Below are 16,719 nucleotides of genomic sequence, written 5' to 3' on the forward strand. Positions count from 1 at the left end.
AGCGCAGCTGCCTTTGTCTCAGACGGCTTGGGTTTAGTGTTTAAGCTTTGTATAGATTGGGTGGGAGGAGAAGCATGTCCAGCTGCGTTTGTGTCAGATGACTTGGTTGTACAGTGAGTTGTTAATAGCAGTAGTAATATGTAAAAGATAAATGATAACAAGAAGATTTTTATATTAACAACAGCTTGTTCCTCAGCCAACAACTTTGATGTCAAGATTTTCTTAACATGCATAGGAGTTACATAGGCAACAACAATAGAGGTTAAACATAGGCAAAAACAATAGAAGATAAAACATAGGCAACAACAAGAAGACAGAAATACAATTTAATCGTGGGAGTTTATTCCCATTTAATATATTTCTTTGTTTACATTGTTATTAGTCTTAAAAAACTTCAATAAGGAATTTTCAAAAAAAGCTTTAAAGATACATTAAGCAAAAGACGAGCAGAAATAAAAATAAATTATTAATTAATATAATAAAAACAAAAAGAAAATAATTACATAATAATAAACAAAATAAAATAACTTGAAAATAAATTATTAGTTAATTAATAAATTGAAAATAATTTCGTTAATAAATGAAAATTTTGTTAAAACTTGGCATGAAAATTTTGTGGCAGACATGGGGGAGCTAATCAATATCTCACGCTAGAAGCAAGAAAGGCTAGAACCACCAGACCCCCCCTCCAAAAAAAACAACAATACAATAAATAATCAAGTCAAAGTTAAAACGAGGAGGGATAACAACAAATAGGAGTAGTGCTAACACCCCTAAGCCTTCTAATGACCGTAGCGTCGTTTTTGGTAATTTTTCTTTTATAGTGTACATATATTAGCACTGAAGATGACTTACCGGAGGTCTTTTCCCGAATTTGCTTTACTCTCGTTATTCTCCTTATCCTTGCTGTTGCTTTCTCTTTCTCTTTTGTTCTTTTTATATGCATCATATATAGCCAGTGTAATTACAAGAGAGATTTAGAATAAAAAAGTAGAATTTAGAATCTAAAAAAGGAAAGAAAAAATTTCCCTCCCTAGTTTTAATTTTCCTAAAACTCCTCAATGCTGACAAACATCTAGATGGGGTAACGACATATGTAAAAGCATAAAACACATTTAAATCCATTTTTCAGTATAAGTCCAACTTTCAAATATATTTGCCACTCTCCTGATGTACTATGCAATATTATCATAATTTATGTATATAATATTATAATTTCCTATATAATTTCCCAATTATCAATTATAATGGAACATTTTCCATTATAGTTTCCAATAGCAATTATAATCGAAAATTTTCCATTATAATTGCAAGTCCGAGCGTGATTAACAGTGAATAATCTGAAAGAACCTCAACACAAAAAAACATTACAATACACTTATTCCCCCTCGAAAGGCTCCATGGCCAGGGATACAAGGGGGTTAATACCTTCAAGATTAAACTTGAAGGTATTCTTTTTTGTACTATTTTTGATTTTATAAAGTGACATGTGGCTTTTTTCCTAAAGAATAAGGTAGATTGTCTCGTTGATGTTTTAAGTCAGGAATACTTGAACATCAACAGCTTGAAAAATGCCAAATAAGCTTTACCGGGGGCTTTCTCAATGGGACAGTTCATAAGCATATCTCTACCAGTGGTCTCCTATTCCGTTTTGCATTGATTTCCTTTTCTATTTCAGAGGACGGAAGCGCTTTGTCTCAGAAGGTGACAAAGGTGACACAAAAGGTATTTACAATTTAAAATAGACGGTCATAATCAATTTGGGACGCAGGTAGATATTTCATTGTAATTCAAAAGTCAACAGTTTATATCTATTCCGTGATTATATGCATAACGTGTTTCCAAATAAATTTCCATTGGTTAGAATTAGGAAAAACAGTATTAACTTATTTAATAAAATTGAATTTATTTAACACAAATTTTCTTTTTAAAACTGACTTCAAACAGAGTAGAATAACATAGGATAGGGGTACATTAGTATTCTGCGGCTCAAATAACACAAGGGATATAGGGAATGCATCGTTTTTTAAACAGCAAATATTTAATTGAAATAAACTGAAAATACTAAAAACTTGAGCAACGAAGAAAGATTAGCGGAGGTCTCCGCAGAAATATCTGTTATGTTTTCACTAAATTATTCTCACCGTTGTTTTGTATTTTTGTTTTCTTTAGTTTTTTATTCCTTTTTGTAAGCGTCGTAACTCGCGCCAAAAAAATTAAAAGAATAGTAGACAAGCTCCCGTTGGGATATTTACTGCATAAAATTAAAGAAAAATTCGTCTTTCTCAGAAGAATATGAACGAATTCCTCGGAAGAAGACAATCATTTGAAGTAATATAATATATTCCATAAAAATCTTCTACTAAGACTGTGCTTAAACTCTAATAAAGCGTTTTGTTTACTCTGCAATTTCCTTAGGCCCCTTCACATTAAGTAACCCACGAATCACGGATTTATTTTTTATTGACGGGGAATTTACTACATAACGAGAATTTACTTAAGCACTAACGTTAGGCTATTAACAAGCACAGAATTTTTCATAAATAAAATAGAAATTGAAATGTATAGGTATTAGGTGAAGCTTCTTATTGTTCTAATTAAATTAATCTAGTGTTTCAGGAGTCGTTCTTAAGGAAATGGGACAAAATTCAAACTTTAGCGTAAAAAGCGAGGTTTTGATGAGGGGCAACCCCCCTTGAATACGTGGGACTTTTTTTCAGCTGAAAAAAATTGCTTTCTTTATTCAATTCCTGATCGTTTTTCTAGCTAACACGAAGATATCTGACTTCAACTCCACGGAAAAATCCCCCCCCCCCCCACGGATTTATTCTCTAGACAATTCAATCCTGGTGGAAATTTACCCCAGATAATTGCCCTTAACACCTCTACGCGTAAAACTGAGTCGACAGAGAGAAAGCAAGACATTAGAAGAATTTCGTATAGGAATTCTGGCAAATTCCCCTACTGTAGAATTTCCCCTGAAAACTTCCCTCCTCATGGAAAATTCTTCGAAGGAAATTAGCCCCCCCTCCGCAAAATTCATGCATATTTCTCAATAACAAATGCTATACGTAAAAACAGTGGGCAAATTTTATAACTTAAAGACGATTCCCAGGGACTGTGGGGGGGGTCATGATATCTTCAATGGCATGGTTATTCGGCCTTACGACTATTATGAACAAAATGGCTCAAAATTTCACCGAACGGTTTTGAGAAAAAGAAGCGTGAGAGGGGGCCTAGTTACCCTCCAATCTTTTAGGTCACATAAAAAGAGCACTAGAACTTCTAATTTCTGTTCGAATGTGCACTCTCCCGACATTCTAGGACCACTGGGTCGATACGATCATCCCTGGGACAAACAAACAAATAAACACATCCGTGATCGTTCTTCTGACAAAAAATATAAAATTCCACGTTTTTGCAGATAGGAGCTTGAAACCTCTACAGTATGGTTCATAGATACGCTGAATCTGATGGTGTCATTGAGATTGATTAACATTCTATAACTTTTAGGGGGATTTTTCCCTTTTTTGAAAATCAGGCAAATTTTCTCAGGTTCGTAGCCTTTGATGAGTAAGACTGAACTTAATTAAATCTATATATTTGATATCAGCAACATAAGCCAACTTTTTTGGTATATCTATTGGTATCAAAATTCTGTATTTTAGAATTTCGGTTACTATTGAGCCGGATCGCTCCTTACTTTCTGTTTGTTACAACGAACTGTTTAAGAGCAACTCACATTTAAGAAGGTTATTTGGAGTTCTGACTCCCTTGGGCCTTTAATCAAGATTCTGGACGCAAAGGCTGGTATCAAAGTAACACCCTGCGGAGACACTTTGACGCTCCTCCCACCTCCCTCCCAAACCAAAATATTTAAAAAATCAATAGTCTTGGTTGAATGGTTACTTAAAACTGAAACAAACTAGAGACAGTTTTTCTTTCATCTTATAATCAAAACTCTTGGCGCCGTTCTGTGCTAAATTAAAGTCATTAAAATTAATGACTTTAATTTTTTTTTTTTTGCAACCGTTGGGTTGCAAAATTCAACCCAACTTTATATTGGACAAACCTCTACCGGCAAAATTCCACATTGAAAAATAAGATGAAATAATCAAATCCGATTTTTTTTTTCTCAAGACGAAGAAGCTGCTACAAAATCATCCCCACAAGAGAGACACCTAAGCCTTAAATTCAAGCAATTGGCAAGTCACCTGTAACAAAAGTTGTATGTACTGAGTATATATGGTCCAAAGGCCTAGTATAGTTATATGAAGAGGGCGGGACGGGTTTCACTCTTCAAAAGCCCCTTTTAAATGTCTGTTATCCTTAAATCTTCCTGCCTATAATTCTACGACATGTGTCCTATCAAATTATTTACCTGAAAGTCGTCGTATTTAATAAAAAATAAAATAAATAAATAAAAAATAAAATAAAAAAAAACATCACATGAACCTAAAGACTGCCACGAAAATTTGAAGCGAACAGATATTCTACAAAACGTGAAGATGGCTATCATCCTTGTCGAGCACCCACTCTTTACACAAAAGATTAACATGTTCATTCTTAGGCACCCACTGGCAACACTATAAATTCCCTAAAGCCGCCGATGTACCAACTGGCGGTGCCACCAGAGTACAGTAACATGATCAAGCGGTTCCAAGGGTTCTACAAGCTTTTCCACACTGATTTTACAACCAGTGGGAGTATTACAAGTGTAGTACCTGTGAGGGAAGTAAGGGTGAGACTATTTGACCTGAGATTCCACGACCTGTGTCAAAAATATTGCCTCTATAAATATCTCTTTGGAGGGGGAATGGACATTCCTGTCGATACCTATAATGACGATGATTCTCAGTACTCTTTTCCTAACCCACAAGGGTTCGGGGGAAATAATCTAACACGGAAGTTAGCAAACGACTCACTTCAATTTCCAATGTCGATTCCGACATCTACACAAAAAGGCTTAAGACCGAACTCGAACTAACTTAAAAAATAGATATCCAGATAAAAAAGGGGCGTGGCCCCGTGTTAACACCGGCCGATCAAATGTATTACCACTCCTAATCCAACTTGCCTTACACTTACATTAATTTTCAATGGTCCGAGTTAGCTAAATACAAATTCATTTTCAAACCAATTTCTTCCCTGTTGCGGAATTACATTGAAAACAGGCTTGTCTCTATGAGCTTTTAACTGACAATGAAAACCACACTGTAGGCAACCCATATAAAAAGGAACAGGGACATTTATCTGAAAAGAAAAGGGGCAAGGGCTTAAACAATGTGGCTCTATTGAAGTATGGAACGCAGCAATTGCATTACATTGGTCTATTCTTAAAACAATGAAAACAAATTCCGGATGTTTCAATCACATACACAGTGACCGTCATCAGCAGATAAATTTTTAGTTTATACGCTGACTTCTGATACTTCTCTATACATATAGAATCCTGAAAAACTAGCGCTTTACTGAAAACACAAAACCGAGTAAAAAACACGACGTTCCCATAGTATTGGAGAAGTCATTAAGTAACTCACAAAAAATTTAAGATCAACAAATAAGGGTCTTACAGTACCAAGAACATCAATTGAAAACATTTTTTACCTTGGCCACAAATCGTTAATGTATAGGCAAATATATCACTCCCAGCAAAATATATGGGCCGAAGTGATAAATTACAATTAATCTTTACATTGGTCTTAATAACATTGCCTATCTAAAAAAACTCGGCTGTCCGCGCAATGTCACCGGATGGGATAACGCTTCGCCTCCGCAATGTCATTAGATATCGTCAACCTTTAGGAAGGCAAATCACCTGATCGGATGGTTTTTGAGGCTCCCGATAATGCTGAAGTGAGATATCTGGAGAAAACTAATTTATTATCTGCGTCCTGGCTATGTGGATGACTTATTACTTCTCAGCATCATGGTAGGAGTCTACTAAAGAATTTTCGCCTTTTAATAACCCTATACAGAAGAATGGGACTACATGTCAAAATAGAGAAAGTAGAATTACTTTTTTCTAGTGACGCTAATTCGACCAATGGTATCATAGTCCAGTAGTCCTTGTCTCTGAAGTACCTTGGCATGGTCGAAGGCAGAGATCAGCTACAATCATCTTGGCTGAATAAGTCTAGAAATTAATCCGGTTAAGCTATGGGAAATCGGTCAAATACAAGTGGTTATTTTTACTATATTTGATCTGACAATTTTTTTTTGGAGTTATGTGCTATTGTATTTCTTAGTATTGGACGTGATCGTAGCTTACTATGTTGCTAGTTACCAATGCAATCTGGACTCAGTTAATTTAGGCTAGAGTTCGTTTTTTTATTATTAATTAAATAAAAAAAAACAAGTTTTTTTAACTGCGAGTAAGGTGCGACACTAAAATTAAAACGAACAGAAATTATTCCGTATATGCAAGGGATTGTCCCCTCCTCAATGCCCCGCTTTCAAAACAATAAAAAAAACAAATAAACACGCATCCGTGATCGTGAAAAAACAAGTTTTTTTTAAATGCGAGTAAGGTGCGACACTAAAATTAAAACGAACAGAAATTATTCCGTATATGCAAGGGATTGTCCCCTCCTCAATGCCCCGCTTTCAAAACAATAAAAAAAAACAAATAAACACGCATCCGTGATCTGTTTTCCGGCAAAAAAAAATACAAAATTCCACATTTTGTAGATAGGAGCTTGAAACTTCTACAGTAGGGTCCTCTGATATGCTCAATCTGATGATGTGATTTTCGTTAAGATTCTAAACTTGATGAAACTTATATATTTAAAATCAGCATAAAAATATGATTCTTTTGATGTAACTACTGTATCAAAATCCGTTTTTTAGAGTTTCGGTTACTATTGAACCGGGTTGCTCCTTACCACAGTTCGTTACCACGAACTGTCTGATTTATGGGTTAGACTGAATACTACAGTTACTAAGGACTATAGTTACTGGCCAAGTTACAAACTTTGGCCAGTGTTTACGTACAGTAATGGTTATTGGGAAGGGTACAGACCTTTTCAGGGGGATTTTCGGCCGGGGGAGGGGTTGAGGGGAGGGGGCTACGTAGGAAAATTTTCCCTTGGAGGAATTTGTCATGAGAGAAGAGAAACTACATGAAGGGGCGCAGGATTTTCGTGCATTATTTAAAAAAAAACAATGAAAAAATAAATATGAAAAAGTTTTTTCAACTGAAAGTAGGGACTAGCATTAAAACTTGAAACAGACAGAGATTATTACGCATATGGGGGGAGCATCTCCTCCTAAATACTTCACTCTATCCGCTAAAGTATTTTTAGTAATTTCAACTATTTATTCTACAGCCTTTGTGATTCAGGGGTCATTCTTAAAGAATGGGAACAAAATTAAAGCTTTTATGTAAAGAGCGAGGAATTAACGAGGGGGCAAACTCTCTTTTATACATAATGAAAATATACGAATATAGAAGTTCGTTACGTAAGTTAATTTGTAAGTTACGTATATTTTTTACTAATAAAAACATTCGTTAAAGATTAAAGATTCTAGTACCTTTTAAGTAACCGAAAAATTGGAGGGCAACTAGGCCTCCTCCCCCACTCTTTTTCTCAAAATTGTCTGATCAAAACTAAGAGAAAGCCATATAGAAAAAAAATTAGTACGCAAATTTCGTTTTAATTATTCATTTGCGGAGAGCTAAAATCAAACATTAATTCAAAAACGTTCAGAAATTAAATTTAAAAAAAAACAAGTTTTTTGACAGAAAGTAAGGAGTGTCATTAAAACTTAAAACGCACAAAAATTGTTCCGTATATGAAAGGGATTGTCCCCTCCTCAACGCCCCGCTCTTTACGCTAATGTTTTTTATTGTTTTAAAAAGTAGAGTTGGGAGAAAGGGTCAAACTTTAGAGTCAAGAGGTTGAGGAGGGGACAATCCCTTTCATATACGGAATAATTTTTGTTCGTTTTAAGTTTTAACGACGCTCCTTACTTTCAGTTAAAAAACTTGTTTTTTTAATTTAATTTCAGTTTAAGAATGAGCCTCCTCTGACATGACGAGTCAGATAGTACAGTAACAATTTTTTGTGTCTGCCAAAACTACTGAGATATGCATTAGTAATTTATAAAGGGGTATCAACAAATTTCCCGAGTCAAATACGGAATAATAACCTTGATCAGACACGCTATAATGACAAAACTTAAACAACAGAGAAGCAATTTATAAAATCCTGTATCTTCATCCATGTCCCGTTCCAAAAATAATAAAAATCGTCGTTTTTTAATTTTCTCAAAAACATGAAAAATGCTGATAGCAGGTTTTGGCAGACGGTATCCGTATGAAGCAAAGGAAAAGCTGAAATCAACTCGAAAATAAAATCAATACATATGTTTATTGAAATGAATAGCAACTCATTATGCAAAATGCTAAACACGATCACAAGGAGAATAGAAATTAAACCCTGCCAACGTCTTATAAGAATCAAGAACTGAAATAATTCTACCATGACATACAAACATTTCAAGAATTGTCTAGTAGCTAAAGAACGTCAGGGTTTATGAAAAATTATACATGTATTTGTTCAAATGAAAATTGCAGCTCTTGATACATTCTTAAGTCTAGTTCTCTGAACTTCTGTTAAGATCACAATGATATGACTTCTAAGATATAAATTTGAGTCGAGCTCCCTAATGTTTCTAGATGCTCCTGGAGTAATGAAAAAATTTCGAAAATGCATAGGCTCTCAATCCAGAGACCCATACCGCACAATGTATTTGAGCGTAATAATCCAGGATATGTCTGTTTAAACTCTTTAAATTCATTCTACTACCTTTTTCTCTTTTTAGATTTGTGAGTCATAGTTTTAAGTAGTGAACATACATACTGAACACTACATACTGAACACTGTGAGCATACATACTGAACACTACAAGAGAGCTAAAAAAAATAAGACATGTCACAATGGAAAATTTTGGGATTCATCAATGTTAAAACCACATTAACCTTCCACAAAATAAGAGCTAGTCAACAGGCATTGGAGTCCCTCAAACAAACTTCAAATTTCAGGGGAATTCTAGGTTTTTATATCTTTCAGAATATTAACCCTTATTACTTTTCAAAGAAATTCATCAACAGTGTTAAAATTCAGTAAAAAGGTTCATGAGTATATCTCTTCTGGAAGTTCCTTAGAATATTGCTCCGAAAAAAGTAGCTTCCAAAATCAAAATTTCTCTCCCCCCCCCCGTACCTCCTGAACTTATATGCAAGATTAATGCAAACAAATATTAATACAGGCAATTCAACTCGCAGACCAAGAAATTGATACCAAATAAAATACGTAGGCTCCAAATTCATTAACGTAAATGGAAATTACACAATAAAGTTTACATGATGATATCTGTGTGTTCAACTTTTTTAAAGAAGATGCAAGGTAGTAGAAAAAGCAAAAAAAAAAATTAACCTTCTCTTCAAATAAGTAAGCAATTCTAACAAAGGAAAAATAAGAAATTATCCTTGGCAAAAAAAAAGAATAAATGTATAAAGAAGAAAATTCAGCTTGAAAAGACAAGAACTCTAGCAAATGTAAAAAGTAGTAGCCAACTGCAGAGCTTACTATACAGTTTTACATATAAATAATTTTTCGAAAAGGAGAAGGGGTTATTTACGAAACCGGAGAGAGTACACCTTTGACCGGTTTTTCACAAGATTTTAGACAGAACAAATTTACCAATTTTCCGGACCAAACTCAAAGGAAAAATTGTCAGTAAGTAGTAAGTATGACGGCACTACACCCTTAAGGTCCGAACCGGCGGTGCTGTTCTCCGTTTCATCGCCCTTTAGCCAGGAAGTACAATGGGGGGTTAGGGGCAAGCCATCCTGTGCTTTCACACGCCTTTCCTGCTTACCTTCCACATGTTTCTCAAGGTACCGATTTAAAGCTGGATCGACTCTGGCTGAGGTTACAGAGACACACCACTGACCCCGTCCCAAACCAAATAACCAACCACGCCAGGAATCGAGCCCATATCTCTCTTACAGAATTACCAACTCAGTGCGCTAACCAGGAGAAACTGGTATATATACTTCCTAGATCTGAAAAACTGGTCTAAAACTTTTCAGTCTATACAGAATTTCAAACTAAGACCTCCTTACCTATGGTTAGTGGGTATATTTTGATACACCCTTCTGTTAAAAGCAATAAAATGATGAGGTTCATATTTTGACAACAACTTCCTAAGAATTCCTACAGGCGAAAGCTTTTCTTTTCCAATGGTACAACAAATCTCTGAGTTCAACGTAAAATATGGAAATGAAGTACAGACTGAGCGAGGTTTTGACAATAGATGAAATATTAATATAAAGTATTTGTGAATAGATGATTGACCCAAGAAAAAAAATGACTTGCAGCCTTTTGGTACTTGTAAAAATTAAATAAATTGCAACAAACAACATGTTCAGATACATAACATCTAAAATGAAAACAAGTTTTCTCAAAGGCATTTTGTGCAGGGCATAATTGATCTTTACTAAGACAGATTTAAACCCCCTCCCTGCATGAAGGAATGTTTTCATGGGATATATGAACACGTTTCCACGATTAAAACAAATAATACTAAGGCTTGTATATTTAAAGGGAGCGAGCTAGCTACTAATATAATTATAAAACACAACTAAACATAAGTTTGTTCCTGTAGCTTAGCTTTGGGGCAAGTCTTTAATGGGAATTGCAAATTTGAAGTCAACTGGAAATAGAAGCGAAGCCGACGGAAGCATAAGTCGATAAGCCTGTCGGATAGTAGCCTCAGCTGTACCAGCAACCTCACCAATATCCTTCTGAGAGCATCGGTTCTCGGATGCCTGAAAAACAGGATTACTTGAAAGAAAATATGGCACTGGAATAAAACTTGGTTGAAACTTTTTTTTTTTTTTTTTTTTTTATCGATTTCCTTTGCATCAGAAAAAAAAGCTTCAGAGAGGATCTTAAAGCAATTACTTCATAGTTTTTATTTAAGAAATAGTTTTATCTAAATGACATAAAAATGACAAAATAAAACAAAATATTGAAAAAAATGAGAATAAAATAAATGTCCCAAGGAACTATACATCCCAAGAAAAATATGGCACTGGAATAAAATTTGACGGAAACGAAAATTTGTTCTATGTAAAATACGGTAAAAAAGGACGTGCATTCATCGCTTTTTTATTCACAATCTTTAGACAACATCATAGTCAAGCCCAATTGATAAAGACGAGCCAAAATTTACGCATGACATGTATTGGTCCCTGGTCCTAATTATCAAGTAAATATCCTTTTCTTATTATATATTATTTCCTCTCCAAACTCGAATTTGGACGCCCTGGCCCTAAATATCAGCTAAATGTCCGCTTGTTCTTTTGTCCCTCTAAGCTTGGTTCTCTGTTTAGCGTTTCTGCTATAATCGCTAAGTCTCGAAAGAAACCGCTAACTAATTAAGACTGGCAAAAAATTGAGCCATAGTTGTGCATTAATACGAAGTGCAAACAAAATTTGTCAAGGAAATTTATGTAGATTCTGTTTTCGTAAGTATACTCTCTTTGTGAAAACTTTCTTAAATATGTACATTTTTTTTAGCATAACGTTCAATCTTCCGTATTAATTATCAGAGCAGTTTCATCATTTTCTTCTTTTTTTTTCTTTTTTTTTTAGGATGTTAAGAGTTTCAGCTACAGACAGGAATTTTTAGAGGTCTATTTCCAGTTTTCTCTTTAAATAGCTATTTTTTTCTTGTTTTTATGGCACTTCGTATTGACCAAGTGACATATAGCAATCGCCAATTCTGTCGGTCTGTCTGTCGGTCCCGGTTTTGATACTTTAGGCACTTCCAGGTAAGCTAGGACGATGAAATTTGGCAGGCGTATCAGGGACATGACCAGCTTAAATTAGAAATTTTCCCAATTTGACCATCTGGGGGGAGTGGGGGCCCGGTTAATTCGCAAAAAAAGAAAAAATTAAGTATTTTTAACTTATGAGCGGGTGATGGGATCTTAATGAAATTTAATGTTTGGAATTATATTGTGTCTCAGAGCTCTTATTTTAAATCCCGACCGGATCTGATGACATTGGGGGGAGTTGGAGGGGGGAACCTAAAATCTTGGAAAACACTAAGAGTGGAGGGATCGGGATGGAACTTGATGGGAAAAATAAACACAAGTCCCAGACACATGATTGACATAATCAGAACCGATCCGCTCTCTTTGGGGTAGTTGGGGGGGGGGGGGGTAATTCTGAAAACTTAGGAAAAATGAGGTATTTTTAACTTACGAACGGGTGATCGGATCTCAATGAAATTTGATGTTTAGAGGATATCGTGTCTTAGAGCTCTTATTTTAAAGCTTGACCGTATCTGGGGAAAATTGGGGGGGGGGGGTGGGAGGGGCAAACCTAAAACTCGGAAAACACTTAGAGTGGAGGGATCGGGATGAAACTTGATGGGAAAAATAAACACGAGTCCTAGATACATGATTGACATAAACGGAACGGATCCGCTCTCTTTGGGGTAGTTGGGGGGGGGGGGTGCTATTTCTGAAAAATGGGGTATTTTTAACCTACGAATGAGAGAACGGATCTCAATGAAATTTGATATTTAGAAGGATATCGTGGCTCAGAGCTCTTAATTTAAACCCAACCGGATCTGGTGACATTGGAGGGGGGAGTTGGGAGGAGGAAACCTAAAACTTGGAAAACACTTGGAGTGGAGGGATCAGGATGAAACTTGGTGGGAAAAATAAGCAAAAGTCCTGGATACATGATTGACCTAAACAGAACGGATCCGCTCTCTTTGGGGTAGTTGGGGGAGGGGTTAATTCTGAAAAATTAGAAAAAATGAGGTATTTTTAACTTACGAACGGGTGATCGGATCTCAATGAAATTTGATATTTAGAAGGATATCGTGTCTCAAAGCAATTATTTTAAATCCTGACCGGATCTGGTGACATTGGGGGAAGTTTGGGGTGGGGGAACCTAAAATCATGGAAAACACTTAGATTGGAGGAATCGGGATGAAACTTAGTGGGGAAAATAATCAGAAGCCTTAAATACGTGATTTACATAATTGGAACGGATCCACTCTATTGGGGGAGGGGTTAATTCTGAAAAATAAGAAAAAATGACGTATTTTTAACTTACGAAGGAGTGATCGGATTTTCATGAAACTTCATATATAGAAGGACCTCGTAACTCAGATCTCTCATTTTAAATCTTAACCGGATAAAGCGTAATTGGGGGGGGCAGTTGGGGGGACCGGAAATCTTAGAAAATACTTAAAGCGGTGAGATCAGGATGAAACTGGATGGGAAGAATAGAAACCTGTCTAAGATACGTGACTGACATAACCAAACCGGATCTGCTCTCTTTGGTGGAATGGGGGGGGGGTAATTTTGAAAATTGAGGTATTTGTAACTTACGAAAGGGTGACCAGATCTTAATGGCATTCGATATTTAGAAGGATCTTGTGCTTTAAAGTTCTAATTTTAAATTCCGACCAGATCCTGTGACATTGGGGGGAGTTGGAGGGGGAAACCGGAATTTTTGGAAAACGTGAAAATTGGGGTATTTTTATCTTACGAATAGATGATCGGATCTTAATGAAATTTGATTTTTAGAAGGAATTCATGTCTCAGAGTTCTTATTTCAAATCCCAACTAGATCTTTTGACATTGGGGGGAGTTGGAGGGGGATTTCTTGGAAAAACACTTGGAGTGGAGGAATCAGGACGAAGCTTGGTGGATAGAATAAACGAACATCCTTGATACGTGATTGACAGAATCGTACTGGATTTGGTAGGCGTGTCAGGGAGCTGCACAATTTGACTTGATAAAGTCGTTTTCCCTGATTCAACCATCTGGGGGGCTAAAGGGAGAGGAAAAATTTGAAAAAATTAGGTATTTATAACTTACGAGTGGGTGATGGGATCTTAATGAATTTTGATATTTAGAAGGACATCGTGACTCAGACTCTAATTTTAAATCCTGACCGGCATTAAGCCTCTTATTTTCCTTTTTAAATCAATCTATTGATTCATAGAATTTTGTTAGAGCTCATACCATATGATCTCTTGGCTCTTAGCTCTTCTCGCCTCGTCACAAGTGCCATATGAGCTCTTAGCTTTGTAAAAATTTATGATTCTCGCCTGAGAATGGTAGAAGAGACCCTGCTCCATGATAAATTTGCCCTTTTACTTTGAAAGTAGGCATAAATTGATCTGGATTTTCGATTTGGGCACCAAACGACGTCATTAGGAAACATGAGTTATATTTTCTGATTTTTGAACAAAAAACGCTTAGATTCTGACGTAATTCCAGTAAGCAAAGTCTTCAATGGCTCTGGGGGTGCAGCCAGTCGAGGAAGTTTAACTTTTCCTGAGGCGCAACACATTCCCACTGTTTCACCATTAAATTTCAAGGCCTTGCAGTGGGGACAAATTTTAGACATAGTCCCGATTTGAACACATCTACTATAATCATCGACTGGGCTGTACCTGAATGCCATGCGATAATTTTCACGTTGCTCTTGTGATTCCTCGGCACGCTTTCTTTTGGCATTATATCTTGAAGCCGCAAGCCTGTTTTCACGTTGCTCTTGTGATTCCTCAGCACGCCTTCTTTTTTCACTTTCTCTTTTAGCAGCAAGTCTGGTTTCGCGTTGCTCTGGTAGTTCCTCGACACGCCTTCGTTGACGGAAATTGCACATTCCTAATCTGGCATTATCTCTTGAAGCCGCAAGCCTGTTTTCACGTTGCTCTTGTGATTCTTCGGCACGCTTTCTGTTCTTACTTTCTCTATCAGCCGCAAGCCAGTTTTCTTGCTGTTCTTGTGATTCCTCGGCACGCTTTCTTTTCTTACTTTCTCTATCAGCAGCAAGTTTTTTGGCATAGACTCTTTGAGCAGCTTCCTCGGCTGTTGCCATTGTAGGTTCTTCAGTCATTTTACAATTAAACATTTTTCCATCCACAATCTTCTTACAATTAAAAATTTGTCTTTGAACGAATTTCTTAAATACCTTTAATGACGTCATCGTCATAACAAACATGACGACAACTAACTTCATGACGAAATGATGACATGACGTCACTCGACAGACATAACGCACATACAACTTATCTTTATATATATATACTTATTTTTATGTATAGAATAAAATATTCTATTATATATAGAATATTTTTATTATATATATATATAGATATATAAAAATAAGTTGTCTGTTTGTGTGTGTGTGTGTGTGTGTCGACTGACGTCATGTTTGTCGACTGACGAAATTAAAGACCGGGACATCGGGACACAAATGACGACCGGGACACCGGGACATAGGGAATATAAATGACGACCGGGACACTCAAAGAGAAAGCCACCAGGACACAAGGAATGTTCGATTAGCAATCACCATCAACAAAGCACCGGGACACAAATGACGACCGGGACATCTATATACATAAAAACTAGCTGTTGGGGTGGTGCTTCGCGCCACCCCAACAGTTGGCACTTCGCGCACCAACACCTAGTTGGTGGGGGCGCTTCGCGCCCCCCCCCCCCAAGCCCCCCGCGCACGTAAGTCGTTACGCACTATATTAGTTACGCGCCATTGTAGTTGTGTCCCTATGTCCCACCTGTGAATATATATATATATATATATATATATATATATATATATATATATATATATATATATATATATATATATATATATATATATATATATATATATATATATATATATATGTATATATATATGTATTTATATATATATATCATAAAAAGAGAAATCACCAATGCTACAGCACAAACACAAAAAAAAAAAATGTTTTTAACTACGTAAAACTTGCGAATATACAACATTCTTTGTTTTCCCATTGTCTGTGCATATAAATAGATTGTCAGGTTTACCGACTCTTGAACATGCAACATATAATGGTCCATGGGAAAACAATCCGTATTCAGATCTATACCTCACGATTCTAATGATTGCCCTTGAGCTTTGTTGATGGTGATTGCTAATCGACCATTCCCTGTGTTGCCGTCGTCATTTATATATCTCCCTGTGCCCCCCAGCGTCCCCGTTGTAGTTGTGTCCCTGTGTCCCGGTCGTTATTTATATTCCCTGTGTCCCGGTCGTCATTTGTGTCCGGGTGTCCCAGTCTGTGATTTCTCTTTGAGTGTCCCGGGCGTCATTTATATTCCAAGCGTCCCGGTGTCCCGGTCAACATTCGTGTCCCGGTGTCCCGGTCTGTATATACATTCGTTTTTGAATTGGTTTTTTTTTTTAGTTTTTAGTTTTTTACCTTTTTTAGTTTTTTTAGTTATACCTCATGATTCTAATGATTGGCCTTGAGCTTTGTTGATGGTGATTGCTAATCGAACATTCCCTGTGTCCCCGTCGTCATTTATATATCCCCCTGTGCCCCCCGGCGTCCCCGTTGTAGCCTTGTCCCTGTGTCCCGGTCGTCATTTATATTCCCTGTGTCCCGGTCGTCATTTGTATCCTGGTGTCCCGGTCTGTATATACATTCGTTTTTGAAATGGTATATGATGAAATAAATTTTTGTATTTTTCCCCTTTTTTTCTTTTTATTTTTTTTTTATTTTTATTTTTTTAGTTTTGTTTTTCTCCTTTATTTTTCATTTTTTCCTTTTTTTTTCTTTTTTAGTTTTTTTTGTTTTTTAGCTTTTTTAGTTTTTTCATTAGTTTTTTTTTCTTTTTAGTTT

At 36.1% G+C, this 16,719-nt stretch overlaps 1 protein-coding gene across 3 annotated transcripts in view; it reads right to left on the minus strand.

Moving 5' to 3' along the window:
- Positions 1-8,353: 8,353 nt before the first annotated feature.
- The window catches only part of LOC136037726 (transcription initiation factor IIB-like), a 177,904-nt gene continuing 169,538 nt past the window's right edge, over positions 8,354-16,719 (minus strand). For all 3 annotated transcript variants that reach the window (XM_065720497.1, XM_065720496.1, XM_065720498.1), the window contains exon 9: positions 8,354-10,837. In XM_065720497.1, coding sequence (XP_065576569.1) covers positions 10,676-10,837 — 162 coding nt within the window. In that variant the 3' untranslated portion in view covers positions 8,354-10,675. The remainder of the gene's footprint in view (positions 10,838-16,719) is intronic.

Source organism: Artemia franciscana, chromosome 17 (assembly GCF_032884065.1).
Source record: "Artemia franciscana chromosome 17, ASM3288406v1, whole genome shotgun sequence".
Classification (NCBI taxonomy): Eukaryota; Metazoa; Arthropoda; class Branchiopoda; order Anostraca; family Artemiidae; genus Artemia; species Artemia franciscana.